This window comes from Microtus pennsylvanicus, chromosome 4 (genome assembly GCF_037038515.1).
Source record: "Microtus pennsylvanicus isolate mMicPen1 chromosome 4, mMicPen1.hap1, whole genome shotgun sequence".
Taxonomy (NCBI): Eukaryota; Metazoa; Chordata; class Mammalia; order Rodentia; family Cricetidae; genus Microtus; species Microtus pennsylvanicus.
Window position 1 is genome coordinate 136384261 of NC_134582.1, and position 17778 is coordinate 136402038.

At 45.7% G+C, this 17778-nt stretch overlaps 1 protein-coding gene across 2 annotated transcripts in view; it reads right to left on the reverse strand.

Moving 5' to 3' along the window:
- Pip4k2a (phosphatidylinositol-5-phosphate 4-kinase type 2 alpha) overlaps positions 1–15983 on the reverse strand; it is a 160841-nt gene extending 144858 nt beyond the window's left edge. The window contains exon 1 of one of the 2 annotated variants that reach the window (XM_075970594.1): positions 15704–15983. In XM_075970594.1, coding sequence (XP_075826709.1) covers positions 15704–15847 — 144 coding nt within the window. In that variant the 5' untranslated portion in view covers positions 15848–15983. The remainder of the gene's footprint in view (positions 1–15703) is intronic. The other variant, XM_075970596.1, reaches the window with a different exon arrangement.
- Between the last annotated feature and the right edge of the window lie 1795 nt (positions 15984–17778).

The following is a 17778-nucleotide window of genomic DNA, read 5'->3' on the forward strand; positions in this document are numbered from 1 at the left end:
CTCAAATACCACAAGTCTCCCCAGACAGTGTATGAACCCTCTGCTGCTCTGGACACCTGTGCATTGAGGTGTCTGGGTGACTGGGAGTGCCCCTCTCAGGATGACTCTAAGACTTGAGAACGGCCACACCCACTCGGGTAGTGCACAGCTACCCAGCTCTAAAAGCCACAGCGGGTTGTCTCTGGGTGTGCACCAAGGCTTAGTCTCATTTTTAATAAACATGAAACTAGGATTCAGCGTGACTGATTATAATCTAAATGTGCCCAAACCCGGGAGGATAAACCTGACACTGTATGGGTTCTCGTCTACAAACACCAGGAAAATGAACACACTTGGAGAAAGGGTTCAGAGAAGCTCGAGCTCTGGCTAGGGAGGAATGCTGGCTGGGAAGATCAGAGAACTTGAGCCAAATCCACCATTTCCCCATGCCCACATATAACCAGGCACGGCCACACGTTCCTGGTATCCCAGGCAGTCTAGTCGGGATGCTGTTTCATGTTCAAGAGAGACCCCTTCTCATCTCAACACAGTGGAGAGCAACAGAGGAAGACTCTCAACCTCCTCCTCTGGCCTCTATGCTTAGGCACGTACATGCCACCCCCCACACACACCGTAAAAACTGTGTGCAAAGATTAGAGACTGTAGATTGCAGCACCCCAAGAGAAAGTAACATGCTTTGAGTCCTGATTTGGGGCGGGGTGCTGGTCAGGCTCCTGGCCCTTAGCATCATGGGTTACTCACCAACTAACTGTACCCCCCACTTTCCTTTAGCTACTCTGATTAGTAACTGTTACATGTCACCAAATACACAAAGAGACACTTCAGTGACCCCCACCAAATTCCTGCCTTACAATCCCCTGTCTGTTTTCCCAGTCAGAATGTGGGCTTGTTCATTAAAAGCAAAGACTTTGCCATTCACCTTTTCTTAAGGCCTTGATCAGCATCTAATATTTAATAAATGGCTAATAAATTTGTGTGGAATAAATAAAAAGACATTGTTCTTAAGAATCTGGTTGAGAATATTTGTTATGACTCATTGAACACGGAAAGAGTGGAGCTAGTGTCCACATAGAGCCTGCCCCCTCAGTGAAAAATCAATGCGCCTATGAACTCAGAGACCGAGGCAGCATGTACAGCGCCTGCACAGGTTTGCAAGAGATGGAGGTCCTAGAGCTGACAGAGGTGTACACATGCCCCACCCCTAATCCAGAAGCTATCTCCAATCGATAACCACTTGCAAATGAAAATTTTGTTTTCTCCAAAAGACTCTCACCGGAGAAACAAACTGATCTTAAGGGTAGGCTAACGTCCAGAGTAGACGGTGACCAGGAAACAAACTCAATAGCATCTTTGGGGGTGTCTGTCTCATACTGTATCAGGGTTTTTTTCCTAATGTTATATTTTATTTTTACTTTATTTTATTTCCATACACTCTCTCATATGAGCACTCTGCTTTCTCACTTCCTCTCTCTTCTACAGGTTCTTTGTGTATAGTCTATGCCTTCCAGTTCAGTGTTTTTACAGAATTCCTGAACAGGCAGTGAGTAGATCTCTGCCCCATACCTCTTTCTTGTGCCTTTTCCTGGGCTCTTTGCCTTCTGAGTCGTTAGTTTGTGTTTTATCATATTATATTTTATTGCCATCTCTCAGAAGCCAGCTAGCTTTCTAATGACAGACAGAAAGGGGATGGGACAGGATGGGAGGGGAGGTAGGAAAGACCTGGGAGTAGAGGGAGGGAAAATCATTATCAGTATATATTATGTGAAAAAAAATCCACTGAAAATTTCTCCCTTTTATTGGGGGGGGGGGGGGAGACTATTTGTTATGATTTGAATCTGAAACTTCCCCATAGACAATGTTTTGAACACTTGGTCTCCAGCTGGCGGCTATTTTAGGAGATTTCCCAGGCTCTAAAGATGGGGCCTAACTAGAGAAGGTGCGCTGTTCCCAGCTACTTCCTGCTGCTCTCCTTCCTGTGTGCTTGAGGCAAACAGCTGCCCTCTGCTACACACTTGCACTACTATGATGTCTGGCTCAGGCACAGAGGCCAAGCAACTTTGTATCGAATCCTCTGAACTCTTATGCAGTTGTTTTCAGTAAGTATGTGATTCAGGCATCCCAAAACCAATGCTATTTCTTGAAAAGGTAATAAAAATTCCTCTCTCCATATAATCAGTAGGAATCCTTGGGTTAGTTCTAAGAGCCTCCTCGTCTCCCTGTCCAATTCTGGGCCTGGACTTAACCAACCACTCTCCTGGAGTTCCCTGTTTAGTAACCCACTCACAAGGCAGTCAGTTGGCTTGGACTGAAAACAAGGAAAGTATTCTGCACTGAAATAAACTAAAATACATGCACACTTAAAGAAACCAAGATGGAGATCTCCTGAGTAAATTGGGAGCATGCGGACCTTGGGGAAGGGTTGAAGCGGGGAGGGGAGCAGAGAAAAATGTAGAACTCAATAAATATCAATTAAAAAAAAAGAAACCAAGATGAATTTTCGCCCCAGAATGTTGACGTTAAGAAGGGGCCTCTACGGATGTCTTAACAGGTCACTAAACAATGGGGGAGGGGCTGGAGCCCAGTCAATGAGGTGCCTACATAAGAATGCAAACTGAGTGAGCCGTGAGGAACAAGCCAGTAAGTGGCCTTCCTCCATGGCCTCTGCTTCCGTTCCTGTCTCCAGGTTCCTGCCTGACTCCCCTCACTGATGGACGGTAAACAACAAGCTAAAATAAACACTTTCCTCTCCAAGTTGCTTGATCACAGAAACAGAAAGCAAACAAGACACCAGGATGGTAGTCCAAGCTTGTAAACTCCAACTACAGGGAAAGGAATGGGAGGGGAGAGAGTAGAGCTGGAGAGAGGGGAGGGGAAGAAAGGAAAGGAAGGTCGTTAAGGCTTCATTTTTTTTAATTCTGCCAATAGAGTTGTTCCAATCAGCTCCGCTACTAAAAACAAGCAGGCACCATGAATAAAATGTTCTCAAATTACCTTCCTAAAGGCATTACAAACAAACAAACAACAACAGGGGGAGCTGCCTGCCAAAGCCATGGTCAAATGTACAAGCAAGTTAGTGACTATCCCCGACTGTGTGGATGGACACAGGGGACAGAGTCTGAACAAGGAGTCCATCAGGATCCCCCTTCCCACATGTTAAAGACTGACAGCCTCCAGGTCAGGAGACTAAATCCACTCCTCCCCCATAGGAAGCAGCCCAAATTCAAATTACCAAGAAGTCTAAATAGGACAAGTTGTGAGTTTATGTTGGTGTGTCCAAAGTCCAGAGTTCCCAGAGGCACTGGACAAAAACAATCTTCCATCCTAAGATTCAAGAAATCCTCCCTCAATCACTGTCCGAGGGAAATGGACGGATCACAGTCAAGACGATCAAGTGGGCGTGGCAATAAGGAGCCCCGGGAAGACTCAGCAGAAACAATACACGGTAGAGAATACCCACCAGCACCTGGGACAGTGGGGCTGCCACCGTGCCTAACACGCTGATGGACTCTAGCTTACGGCACACTTCTGGGGACTGGACATCTTAGAGGCGTGTCTGAAGGCCTCCAGAGAGGTAAGCCACATGGACTAAGCTGTGACCGCACTGCAGGGAGACTCTGCTACATAATAACATCACATACTTAGAAACAGCTCAGTCTTCACAGGATTCACTGCGTGAACCTTCGCTTCATCAGCCTTTGAGGAAGTTGCTTCTCTGAACACTGCTCTGTGCACGAGGCAAAGTTCCTGCCTGCTCTGAGAACACAGGTCTTGTTTGGGTACAGTCCTGTGGTTCCCCACACCTCTTATCTCCACCCTGCAGCAAGTTCCCCCACTCTCAGGACATTGCACAACCAGCTCGGCAGCATGTTCTAATACCGTGCTCAGTCACACCAAACAATCTTCACATGCGACGAGGGCCGAGTGGAAGGGCATGGACGGCCTGCTGTGCCCTCAGCCAACAACAGTGTTCTTCAAATGCCAACTCTGTGTACAAGTGCCTTGTCAGTGCAGAGAGCATAGCTAAGTAGACATGACAAGATATCAGTTGTTCCGCAAATTAGCACTTTATTAAAGAGGGGAGAATGAAACCAACGTACACAACAGTGTCTGTCAAAGAGACAATGAAAGAGCATATGATATTGGAGGGGCTGCTTTAGATTAGATTAGAGAGGCCAGCTGCACAGAAACCATTCGAGAATCTGAGAGGAGAACACTGTAAATGGACCAAGAGGAAATGAACACAGAAGTGCTATGCTTGCTCTGAGCAGTTGTCTAAGGACCAGAAAAACGCCAGTGTGGGTGTTCTCATGTGACTGCAGAGCAAAAAAAAAAAAAAAAAACCAAGGGAGGGAACCGATGGTGACAAGGAGGGAAGTGGGGCCAGGCCAGCAAGGCCTTAAGAGACGATATGGCTGCGATACAAAATGTCCCCACACGCTCAAGTGTTTGAAAATTCGATCCCCAGCTGGTGGTGCCTGCTGTTGGGAAGTTGTGGAGCCTTTAGCAGATAGGTCCCAATTGCAGAAAGTGCATCGCCAGGGGCCAAGCCCCATTTCTGGTCTAAGTGTGTGTCCCCAACCTGCCTCCCCTCTCTCCTCCCTCTCATCACCTGGAGACACAGCTCCAGGTACACCTGTGAGTGATTATCTATCCAAGATGTGTGCAGGTAGCCTCCCTGCCACCACAGCCATGTCTGTGTGTCTTCTGTGTCTTCTCTGGCAAACTCTGAACCAACATCAATCCTTCCCTTAAATTGCTTGTCATCAGTTTGTTTGTTTGTTTATTTTGGTCACAACAATGAGAAAAGTAATAAAGCAGCCAAAGACAGAGTCCAGGTTTTGTTCTGAGTGTTGCAGGACACCTCTGCAGGGTTTGACTGAGGAAGTGACAAGCGATCTCGTACACGTCAGGAGTTTTTGCCACATATCTAGAGAATCTGGATTCATATGTGAGAATACAGAAGGCTGTGCAGGACGGCACTAACAAGAGCAGCATGCAGGCTCTGCACTCAGAGGAGCCTGAGCACAGAACCGTGAAGAAAAGGACCCTGGAGCTTAATGCTGAGGCATTGGCTTGAACACCTGAATGGGTAGCGGTCTGTTTACAGAGGTGAAGACACAGTCTAAAGACTAGAGTGGAGGAGTGAAGGATGGGGATGCCTGTCAGGGATTCACATGAAGACAACCAGTCAGGAACTGAGCAGAGAGTTCAAGACAGAGAGGGCTGCTGCTCAGCTCCCTTTCTCCATTTGTACTGTCCAGTATCCTGGCCACTACACACACACACACACACACACACACACACACACACACACCGGGCAGGTCTTCTCCCAGCAATAAACCTGGAAGAGATAAAGCACCACAGGCTCGCCCAAAGGCTAACCAGGTGTGCCTGGACCTGTGTCTCCAGGTGATTCTGGATCTCACCAGGTAACAACTGAGATAAACCATCATGGTAGAAAAGAAGGGGCTTGTGATGGATGGGCTGAAGCAAGTTCAGGACAAAGCTAGTGAACGGGTGGGGCACTGCAGCCACAAGGGACAAAGGCAACAGCTTCAGTCATGGTTTTTCAATTTTGAATGTGAAAATGGACAAGATGCAGAGTACAGATTAAAGTGGGAGACACCACAGCAGAAGTGTGCTTCTGCTATTGCCTCAAATGAAAATTTCTAGAGTAGTAAGCATCACCCAATGGCTGACGGGGATACGCCTCAGCTACGATGTCCAATCAGTAGCCACTAACTACAAAGGGCTACCAAGAAATTGAATTTAAGGTTTATTAACTGAAATCAGCAGCAATGTGTGATCAGTACCTACCAAAGTAGGCAGCTCCCAGCATATCTGCGAGCATATTTGCAGACTAGACTGGACAGTGGAAAGACCAATGCTTAGCGGTTTTTGTATGTCCAGTGAAGGATTAGCCACTGCGAGAGAAAAAAGAGACACGACTTTAAGTCTATGCTGAGGAAATAGGGGAATTATCTCAGTGCAAAATGCACAATGGAGGGTGGGTGCCACTGGAGACTCACAAAAACTAGCAAGTGACCCTGTCAGTACTGTGACTTTCTCTAAAATCAGCTTCTCAGCTCTTCAAACTGGAGCCCAAACTGTTTTTCCAGCCTTCTGAGGCTTCCCACAACCCACCCCTTGGTTTTCAATTCTCTTGGCAGAAGATTGCCTGAATATTTTATATCCAGTGCCTCAAAGAAAGGAAGGAAAGAAACCAGCAACCTCTGGGTGAGGATAGGGTAGGGTGGGGCTAATTTCCACAGGCAATCTGTCCTTCCCGTCGGCCTCTGGGGCACACCAAAGAGCCCTGAGGACTTGAAAGCAGAGTGCTCTAGCTGGTGCTTTTCCAGACTATTCACAAAGTGCCTGCTGGTTAAAATGCCCATTGTGCTCCAGGAGGCCCACAACCCAGCAGTTTCTGGGGTGATGTCCAGTATCACCGTTCCATGAGCCCCAGAGTAGGAGGCAAGGCCTCGGGCCCTACAGCCAGAGCCAACTACTTACTTCATTCCTGTTATCTTTGCCAGCTGTTGGCCCCTTGGCCTCACAGACCACGTTTCATCTTTTGTAACTTCCCCCTCAATGTCACCTCTTCTGAAGACTTCTTCAAGTCCCCAAACAGAAGCAGTCATGATCCAGCTCTTGGTTGTTCAGCCCCCATTTCCTACCACCCCGCTTTGCTCTGCTACTGCCATACAGCCTTCCTTGTGAGCTTCTAGGCCTTTGCAGCAGCTGATTCCTCTGGCTGGAGTGGTCTTCCTCCATTTTCATGCCCAAGCTCTTCACCTTCTTTGCGATTGTGCTCAGTGTGATCTTCTTAACAACGCTTATGCCTGCCCACACTGCTCAACAGCCTATGCCCCAGAATCTCCAATACTCCAGATGTGTGTGCATGTGTCTGTCCTGTGTCTATTTTCCCTGAGGTTATGAGCAGTTTGAAGGTAAAGCCCATAACGTGTTCAATTTGAAGCTAAAGTGCCTTAAAGCATCTCATATTCTTTTGAAAAAGGTGAGATATCAATTCAAGCTCATATAATTTATAATAATGAATGTGAATTAAATTTTGACACCTTTAACCACCCAGTCACTAGCGAAGGCATTAAAGATACAAAAATGAACATGATAACAAAGAGATAAAGCAAAGTTAGGGCAAGTGGAAAATTCTAAGATAATAATTCATAACTCACAGATACATAATACCAGATATAATAATAATCTGATACTATGAGCCAGGATGAAGTAACAATTAATTTAACTTATAACCTAATAACTTACCATATCTTAACACTTAGGGTATTTTTAAAATAATAATGGAAATTTAATAAGAACTTAATATGTGCCAGCAACTACTTAGGCATTTTACAAGTACAGTCCAAAACACTGGTGATGATGCAATTTTTCAACCTCCAATGGTATAAGGCATAATCATATACCCATTTCAGTTCTCACTTTCAGGTAATATTAAATAAATTACTTGACAGTCAACACTTTATTTCAACAATATAGACTTTGTCTTACATCATGTGATGTTTGATCTTGGTATTAACTTGATGAGATCCAGAAACACTTCTGTGAAAGGTCTCTGGGCATGCTTGTATGGGATTTATCTTGATTAGACTGAGGCAAGAAGACATATCCACTGTGAGTGGCCTCATTCCCTAGGTTGCAATCTTAGACTGTATAAAGAAGTGATCTAGAGAGAAGCATTCATCCCTTTCTGTTTCTGAACCCATACAATGTGATGGATGGATACAACGATTGATGGATACAATGAATACAATATGATAAAGGGATACAATGATGTGATGATTCAATGGATACAATGTGATGAATTGATACAATGGATACAATGTAATGGATGGAAACAATGGATACCATGTGACGAACAACCTTAAGCATCTGCCTCCACAACTTCCTGTTGTGATGGACTACAACCTGGAATAGTGAGCCGAAATAAATATTTGCCAGGGTATTTTACCATAGCAACAGGAAAAATAACCTTGCCTAAATGTAGGCCAGTGCCAGTGTTCTGAACACACTTCAAATAGGTTAGGCTGAGCTAGATGTCCTGAAAGTTAGAGTAGTAAAAGCATCCAGGATATTTTCAATTATGCTAGGGTTATCAGGACATAATCCTACTGCCAGGTCAAGAATACCTATCCTAACATTCCACATCACAATCTCTAGAGTAAGTGTTATCACAAGAGGCTCCAGGCCACAACCTAGCTCCTAACTACTTCCATTTGAAAAACTATTAAGACTTACACTCGAAACACTTAACATGGGGCTGGAATAATAGCTCAACAAATAAAAATCACTTGCCAAGCAAGTCTGACACCTGAGATCAATCCCCTGAGGCCATGTAAAGGTGGAAAGAGAACAACAACTCCCCAAGCTCATCCTCTGCTCTCCACACAAGCCACAGAACACAAGTAATAAATACATACATTTACCCAAAAACCCTCTGAAACTGTGAGGCAGGACAAACCTTTAAAAATTAAAAGAAGAAAGAGACAGACAAATTCATCTTTAGGTAAGTGTGGGGTTAATTTTGATTGTCAGATGAGTGAGACTATGAAAACATTTCTAGAGAGGATTAAAGCATAAACGCTCTGACATATCCAACAGTTTAACCCTTGAGAGATTCAAGTCTTTTTTTTTTTTTTTTTTGGTTTTTTGAGACAGGGTTTCACTGTGGCTTTGGAGCCTGTCCTGGAACTAGCTTTGTAGACCAGGCTGGTCTCGAACTCCCAGAGATCCGCCTGCCTCTGCCTCCTGAGTGCTGGGATTAAAGGCGTGCGCCACAATCGCCCGCCCGGCTGAGATTCAAGTCTTAAAAGACTCTTGGGAGATGGTATCTGTGGAAGGTAGGGCCTCATTTTAAGAAGTGGGGAACTGGAGCCACACCATTGAAGGGAGTAATTTTGCCTGCGACACATTCCCGTCCTCCCACTCTGCTTCCAGAAGGCCATAAGCTGAGCAGCATCAGTCCCCTGCTCCCAGCACTGCCTCCTCTCAGGCCCAAAGCAACATGACCCAAAAATAAACTTTTCTTGTTTGTAAGTTGTTTCTCTCTGTTTAGGGTGTTGCTTATCAAAGTGACAAGAATTCTGACCAACACAGTAAGTTACTATTCTAAAACTCTTCAACAATGTCTTACATGAATAGATTATACATTTATTTTCTGCCTACATGCTTTCCACAAAAATGACTTTCTCTGTCGTGGAAAAAAAATGATTTTAAACAGTTTTACCCAGTATCAATAGCTCACGATTTGTCTACCCAAGAACAGCTTTTAACACTAAGAACTGTATAGAAAAGATCTAGAAGAAATGATAACAGACTCCTGGGCTTGTGGTTAAGGTACAGGGCAAAATCCCACACATACCAGGCACTCAACCATGCAGTTCATGGATTCAACCTATTTGAGTTCTCTGGCTCAGCATCCGGCCCACTGCTAACTGCACAGCTTCACTTATACCACCATGTTCTCCGCTAGGCTCCCTGAATCCCTGCATGGTCCATGGACAGAATGCAGGAACTATGAACCCGACAGGATTCATTTAGGAGTATTATTTTAAGAGTAGGAGCTGGGCTTCTTCTATCTCACTACCATGGGACCCCATGGAGCAATAAAGGAAAGAAATGGTAATAAAAGCACACATAGAGACCTTAGCTAATAGGCTTTAATAATAATCTAGGAAAAAGGAAAATAAAGTCAACAAAGATGAACAAGAAATAAAAAACAGAAGCATGAGATGTAAAGCCGGGTGGTGGTAGCACACGCCTTTAATCCCAGCACTTGGGAAACAGAGGCAGAGGCAGGCAGATCAGAGTTTGAGGTGAGTTCGAGGTCAGCCTGGTCTACAAGAGCTAGTTCCAAGACAGGTTCATTCTAAAACTACAGCGAAACCCTGTCTCAAAAAAAAAAAAAAAAGAACGAGATGTAGCCAAAGAAAATACATTTCTAAATTGGATAGCATTTCTCACCTTCCACTCCTAATCTTCCTAAAATAAAATTCTTTACTCATCCACAACTTTGATACTTAATCTTTCTATCTCTCTTTCTTCCTCCATCCCTGAAGCAATAACCCTCAAAATGCACATCCACAACCCTGTATTATCTGGAACAGCCTCCCTCAGTTGTTTCTTATTTCCTCTTTTTTCTTCCTCTATCCTGCTCTCAAAGCCAAGCCCCACCATTCTCCTTCCCCTTTTGAGATCTAATTTACCTTTTGGTAGTTAATCTTCATTGTCAACAAGACAAGATTTTGAATCACAATGGAAACATATTTTGGGTTGTGTCTACGAGAGTATTTCCAGGAAGGTTTAACTGAGCAGAGAACATCTACCCTGAATGTAGACAGCACTATACCATGAGTTGGGGGTCCCAGATTCAATCAAAATGGAGAAAGAGCTAGCTGAACATCAACATCAATTTCTCTTAAGCCTTGACTGCAGATTTGATCTCTCCCTCTTGTTCCCACTACCATGGCTGCCCTGCCATGCTATGGTGTTGCCTCAAACTGTGAGCCAAACATGCAATCCCTTAAATCGCTTTTGTCACGAATTTTATCACATCAATGAGAACAGTAAATAATACAATCCTTGCCGGCTGTCTTAGTCACTTTTCTATTGCTGTGAAGACATTTCTATGTTTAATGTCCTTCCTTCTGCTGCCTTGCTTCACAAAGTACGGCCCAGAGACTCAAACCATTAGCATCACCTCAGATCATACCAAAGGTGAAAGACTCAGCTGTCATCCTCACCAGACCTGCTGAATCAGTAGCTGAAAAGCCACAAGTGAGCTTGGGATTTATAGGCACAATAAATTTGGAAAACAGTTGATCTAGTGCTTAGTAATATGTTACCAACTTGACTGCATCCAAATTTGGTACTGACTCCTTGTTACACACCACTAGGTCTCTAATAGATTGTTTCATTTCACCTTCAAAATAGCACCTTGAGGCAGTCATCATTATCTCCATGTTAAGAACGCACAAACTGAGGCTCAGGTGGATAAACTAACTGCTCAAAGACCCATGAACAAACAATGAAGCAGGAATTGAACCTGCTCAACTTGACCACAAATCATGATGGCCAAACTGCACCAACTCATGTCAATGTGAATTTATGTTTTTCAAGTGCATGCTGGCAGAATTAACTTCTCACGACTGCCGCATGCTCTGTCAACTTAACAGAGATTTTGTTGGTTATTGCAGTTCTTGCTGGCAGTCTTTCTAAGGCACAGCAGCTCATTCTGCCTTGGGGCAGCATTTTGCATACTAAAGAGGTGCTAAGGTGTTTGATTAATGGAGAATGGAGCAGTAGACCACCGCCTCAGTAGAAAACTCCAGGATGACATAAAGGGGAAAAGAACCAGTGTGGGGCTAGTTCCGGAATGCGTGGCTAGCCGGGGTCCACTCGGTGAGTCCATTTGATATCTAGCTACTTTAGATTTTAATTGCCTCATTATGTTATTTTCAGTCATTATCATTAAAAAAAAAGTAATCCAAATCACTTTTACACCTAGACTCCTCCTTCTTTTGTCTATATCCAAACATAAACCCAGAAGAAATTACATTTCTGGAATACAATATTATCTATCTCCAGGCCCTACCTTACTGCGAAGACAGTGCATGTTTCAGACTCTCCAAATCATACATGACAAGGCATGCTGTCCTAAGATTGGCACATATAGATTCCGACAGCCATCAAGATCAACGCTAACTTTATAATACCAGGGAAGATGTCTGCCTCACACTGACCCCCCCCCCCTTGTGGGGAGCAGAAATGACAAGCTGAAATTAGGAACTCTTCAGTTCCCACACCCATGGAGTTCCTCAGCAGCTATGAACAGGGAAAGGTAAGTAAGTCAGATGGCAAAGTCAGACGGTAGCAAAGTACCTGGTTCTTCCCATGTTCTGGTTCCCACCCTCCCCTCCACTGTGACTATCTCCAAAGTTACCATCACACTTAAGCCTTCTCCTGTAACCTATGGCGTTTCTATGGCTTGAAGCCACAAAACTTTAATATCAACAAAGTGGCTATTTCTAAAAACAATATTTGTTTTACATGTTTCTCTATACAGATAAGACTGTGTCTTCCTTCTTATATCTAAATAGGGTTGGAAATACTAATCCAAATAGCTCACATTTCACAGTGTATAAAAATCTTTTAGAATATCTATTTAAAACAAGTCTTGGCGCATAGCATTCAACATACTCCCTACACTATTAAAATCCCATTTTAAGAAGCTAACTGCCTGATCATTTTTAGTTTAATTTCAAACATAACAAGATAAAACTGCCTTCCTAAGTCATCTTTTTCTTTATGTATTCAATTATATTCTCTGCTTAAAATAAAAGTTGGCACGGATCCACTCCCTGATGGAGATTTTAGGTTAGAAAGCACTTACATATTAAATTAAGCGTACAATGGCAGGTTTATTCTCCACACTGCGCATCGTCCAAATCAAGATTTTCATTTCCACTACAATGGACTTGAAGGTTTTGGCCTCAATTGCAAGTTTCTACATTTCAATCAAATAGACTTTGACTCAAGAGATGGCAATGAACTCAGCTACAATCAACCTGGCACACTCCATGCAGCCTTCTAAAACCACCACAGACTTGTCTCCATTCAGGCTTTGAAACATCCCCAAAAGCCTGCTGCACATTCTGGGACTCCTAATATGATGCTATTCGACCATTACCTGGAAAAACAGTTAAACTGTCAACTTAAAAAACAAAAACAAAAATTTGCATCCCATTTCCCAGGTATAAACATTGATCCCCAAAACTGGCTAATATGCCAAGGTGAATAGTCACAGTTAAAGACAGAATTCAGCCAGGTAGTGATGGCACATCTTTAATCCCTGCACTCAGAGGCAGAGCGAGGCAAATCTCTGAGTTCGGAGTTCAAGACCAGCCTAGTCAACAGTGCGAGTTCCAGAACAGTGTGGGCTACTCAGAAACCCTGTCTTGAGAAGCCAAATAAATGAATAGAATTCAAACAGACTCAACGAGCTTTTTGCTATAGCATACAGAAGAGGCCCAATCCTACCACAAAATGTTCATGTGATAAAAATGTATGGTTTCCCTTCAGTGCTCCAAATTTATGGTTACTTTAAATATCCAATTAAAAGTCTGATGAAATTTTAAAAACAAATTACATTATAAAATTGCCCCCGCTAATCCTAGAACCACAAGGGAAAGGCTCTGATTTGAATTACCAGCCTCTCTGCCACGCTTTCTCAAATGTCCCCATTTATATACATGTTCATTATTGATAATGTGGACTTACTTATTCTAATATTATACTATAAACTTTGGTGCACAGCAAAGCATGATAAAACATCTTTCTGGCACCAATAATCATTTGCTAAAATAAAACCAACCAAAAATACATGCCTTCCAAGTATGCAAGTTTTATTATTTTTTAAATAATACATTGCTAGAAGATGAAGAAACAAAACTTTCTTGTCAACCCATGCTCCAAAAAAAAAAAAAAAGACACATGGGCATTGATGAGAGAGGCATTTTAGCAACTCTCTCCACTGTGGCAGGCTCTGCATGCGCTGGTATGTGTTGCATTAATAACATGCTTACATGATACACTATTCTGCTGGTGCATATTCTTAGAATTAATTAGAAACTGTTCTTGAGAGCAGCAGAAAGTAAGTCTACATGTCCTGCCATCATTCCCTCAGTATTTTCTAAGTAGAACAACTGGAAAACAAATGTAGCAACTCAAAATAAACACAAGGTAGCAACCCAACTGTTACAGTGAAGCATGCCCAAAGACAACTTTTTTTAAGTGGACTGGAATTCTGACTAATTCCCAAATAGCTACTCTTTTCCCCCAGCAGCATAATGTTGAGACTACTTTACTATATTAAACTTGATCACACACACACACACCTTACCAAAACACCAGAACTCCTAAAGGAAAGAAAGGAAGGAAGGAAGGAAGGAAGGAAGGAAGGAAGGAAGGAAGGAAGGAAGGAAGGAAGAAAGAAAGAAAGGAACGAACCCATAAACATGGGTCCACAACCAGCTACCTACTTGTATTTATAGGGCCCCATTGCAGTAATTTGGGAGCTGCAAATAGCAAAGGAAATAGAAAAATAACTTTACAAAAGCAAACATAAGTAAATTATAGGCTTATTACAACGGAAAACTGTAACTTCATTATCTGTAATAAAACTGGGTGGTGTGGGGGGGGGGGGGGTGCATTGGTGTCTGCTGTTGACATTCCTAACAGCTAAAGAAGTCAGAAAGTTAAAGAGAACTTCAGTAGACCAGGCAGTAAACTGGTAGGAAATAACCATTTCTCAACTTTTTAAATCATTCCAGGCAAACACAATCATCTTTATACCGTTTCACCTCTCTCCAGCTCCGCTTGGGAAAGAAAGTACAAATAAAAGATATGGAGCCATTTTAAACAACTCCGTTAATTTGAGAGTGTAAGAACCCACGCTGGCTTTCTGTCATTTCCATTACACTGAAAAGGACACCTGGGCATCCACCGAAATCAAAAGCAGGGCAGCAGGCTCAAGCTCTGCCTCCCAAGCTGGCTGACTGCAGTGGGTAAGGTCACGGTCAAAATTCACAAGCTCATTGAAACTTCACGGCTCAGCCAACAGCGCCTATCATGTTTCTTGATCCCATCTAAGTAGATTAAAGCTGCTGGAGTAGTGTCGCTGTCAGATCAGCAGGAGGCTATTTCAGCCCCTCACACCGCAGTCTGCAGAGTCCGCAGCCAGCCGCGCGCCTTCCTCCACCCCTGGCTGTGCGCTAGGCTAACCTTCCCAACGCGCTTCCCTCCAGCCTTTTAAACAACCCTTCAAACGGATGTAATTAACTCTAGACCCCCTCCAACCCGCGCCCGCCGGGTACCCCTCCGTCTGTCACCACCCTGGCTGCCCTTCCGCAGTCGGTGACTTCTGCCTGGCTCCCGGAGGGGGGGGAGGGACTCCCCGCCAGGAGATTTGGAGCGGGCACAGCGGCCGGGCGATGCGGGAAAAGGACGAAGATGCTCAGCATCAGGGCCATATTTACGTTGCCTTTTTCCATTGCAAAAAAATAAAAAATAAAATTCCTCATTGAGTCCGATAATACTGCCATTAAATGAAAAAAGAAAGCTACGCTCTCAAGCTGCCGCCCAAAATCTTCTGGTTCACTCCAGTCCTCCCGCGGGCAGCTCCGGACGCTCCCTGACAGGGAGGGACAGGTACACCTGCCCGCTGGCCCAGGACACGCGGGCCTATCGGTCCGGAGAGGGGAGCGATAGCTCGAACTGGGCCCTGAGCATTCTCCCGCCGGGGCTGACAGCTGAGGCGGAGTCGGTCCCCGCACAAACTTCCCACTTCCCAGGCAGCGGGCACCGACCAGCGGGAGGACGGATGCGGGGCAGCACAGGCGCGGAGAGGTTCGGAAGCACATGGAACGCTTCTCATCCCGCACCCATCCTGGGTTTCAAAGGTGGCGCAAGCCGCACCGGAGGAACCCAGGGAGTGGACGCATGTCGTGGGGTTAGGGGCACCCGGAGAGGCGAGCAGCCAGAGGGCCCGGGACCGGCCGAGCCAACCGGCCAGAGGTCCCCGCCCTGCCACCACTGTAGCTGCAAGAGAAGCCGAGCTGGGAAGGCTGAGCCCGAGGAGCAAGAGGAGCGCGCCGCAGAGCAGACTTACCGAGTGGTTGACCCCCCACATGAGCACACTGAGCAGCGGGTCGCTGGCCCGGAACAGCTTCACTTTCTGAGCCACAAAGTGCTTCTTCTTGGTCTTGGTCTTGCTCGCCAGGACGGAGGACCCCAGGTTGCCGGGGGTCGCCATGGCCGCAGTCTCGGTCCCCTCCACTGCCTCGCCGCCAAGGCCGGGGACCCGCCCTCCCTACACGCCGGCCCGGGGAGGCAGCCGCATCCCCCGGGGCAGCCGCCGCTGCGCCACTGCTCCAGCCCCGCTCCGCCCGCGCTCGGTCCTGGGCGCTCGCTCCGCCCGCTCCGCGCGCTCAGCCGCCTAAGCTGCAGCTGCGCTCGCCTCGCGCCCCCGCCCGGCTCCCGCCCGCCGCGGCTCCGCGCACAGCCCGCGGCTGGTCCAGGCGGGCCGGCGGCTTCCGCGTTGGGCGCCGGCGTCATGACGCAGAGGCGGGCGGGGCAGCGGCGCCGACGGGCGGGGCGGGTGCGGATGCGGATGCCGGACCGTTAGGCTGTTCTCTGCTCTACCACACCGGCGCCAGGCGAGTTTCCCTGGACGGCCACGACTGACCCTCAGCGGAGATTGCTAGGGAGTGCGGGCACTCACGCAAGCATCCCTCCCTTGGTCCTAGGAGGAGCGAGGAAAGGATACGGAGTGGAGGGAACCCCGAGGAGGGAACCCTCAGATGCGTGGGCCAGGGGCAGGCAGGAGTATCCTGGAACCATCTCTTCCCTTGACAAGGGCCAGGAGAGTTCATGGGACCGGGAGCATTTTACTGGGACCCGGGCTTTCCCAGCTTCGAGGGAAAGGACCTTGGCCTACTCCTCTTTGTCAGCTGTCTGCCAGAGAGTCCCTGCTTTGAACTTCTAACCTTATGCCTTTTGGTTTCTGGTTGGGCCTTCCCTTGCTGCTGCAACACTAGACTGTCAGTCCCAGCCAACCCTAGGATTCCTCCCTGAAAGTCATGCTTTGGATAGAAGCGCTCTGTCCCAAACTGTACAGTTTGCTTGGAATCCATCAACCACTTTGCGTGCTACACCTTCCTTCTCTTAATCAGGAACTCACCTAATTTGAAAATGTTTTCATCTTCCGCCACCACCACTCCCACACTGAAATTTAACCCTCATCCCGACATTTACCATGCCAAGTAAGTCTAATGTCCTACTTTGGTCTTTCAAGAAGACAAAGAATAAGAGATAGAGAACCAAGGGAGGTGGCAGATCCTGTGGTGGCCTTCCTTTGCTCTTTTTCATTTGGCCTTCCGACTCTGAGGTCTCCCCCTACATCCTCTTGGCCGTTCTAGCTTGATCATACTCTGAATGATACCTTGCTTCTTTTAATAGCTAAGAAGAGGATGGTACCAAAAACGATACAAATTGGTGCTTAGAAGTCGTGGGCTTGACCTATAGTTCTAGCTAGTCAAACTGTTTAAACAGAGACGAGTTATTCGTGTTAATAGGTATAATCTGACATATACCACTTTACGGACTAGTCTACAGAATGTTTGTTAGACTAAAAATCAGCAGTAGATCATAACGTTGCAGATCCGTATTCCTGACACTCGGGAGACGAGGCAAGAGGATCAGAAGTTCAAGTTTATCCTCAGATAGTTCAGTCGAGGCCAGCTTGATATACAAGAGAGAGACCTTGCCTCAAAAAAGAAGTGTACAGTCCTTACCTTGCTGCTTGCTGCTAACCCATAAACTCTCCCCTGACCTCAGAAAAGAGCTGGTCTAAACCAGTGTACATATCCTGTCCACAAGCACCCTTACACACATATCCACAGCCAAATCCAACATCCTACACAGCTCACAAGTTGTTTCTCATGCTCTATTGGAAGTAACAGTCATAGTGGTGTTAATCCAGTTAGGAGTTTATTTATTTAACAAATTTTCATTGACCCAGACTCAAGAGCTTCTCATCATCGATTATTGCTCTTCATTGCCACCCCACATAAACCTGTAGCAGCCCTGGCCCTGGGAAACAATGACCTCTTGCCTCCAGTTGAAATGAATCCTTCCACTTCAGTGCCTCTGAAGCTCTGTATTTGTTCACAATGGCTGTAATGT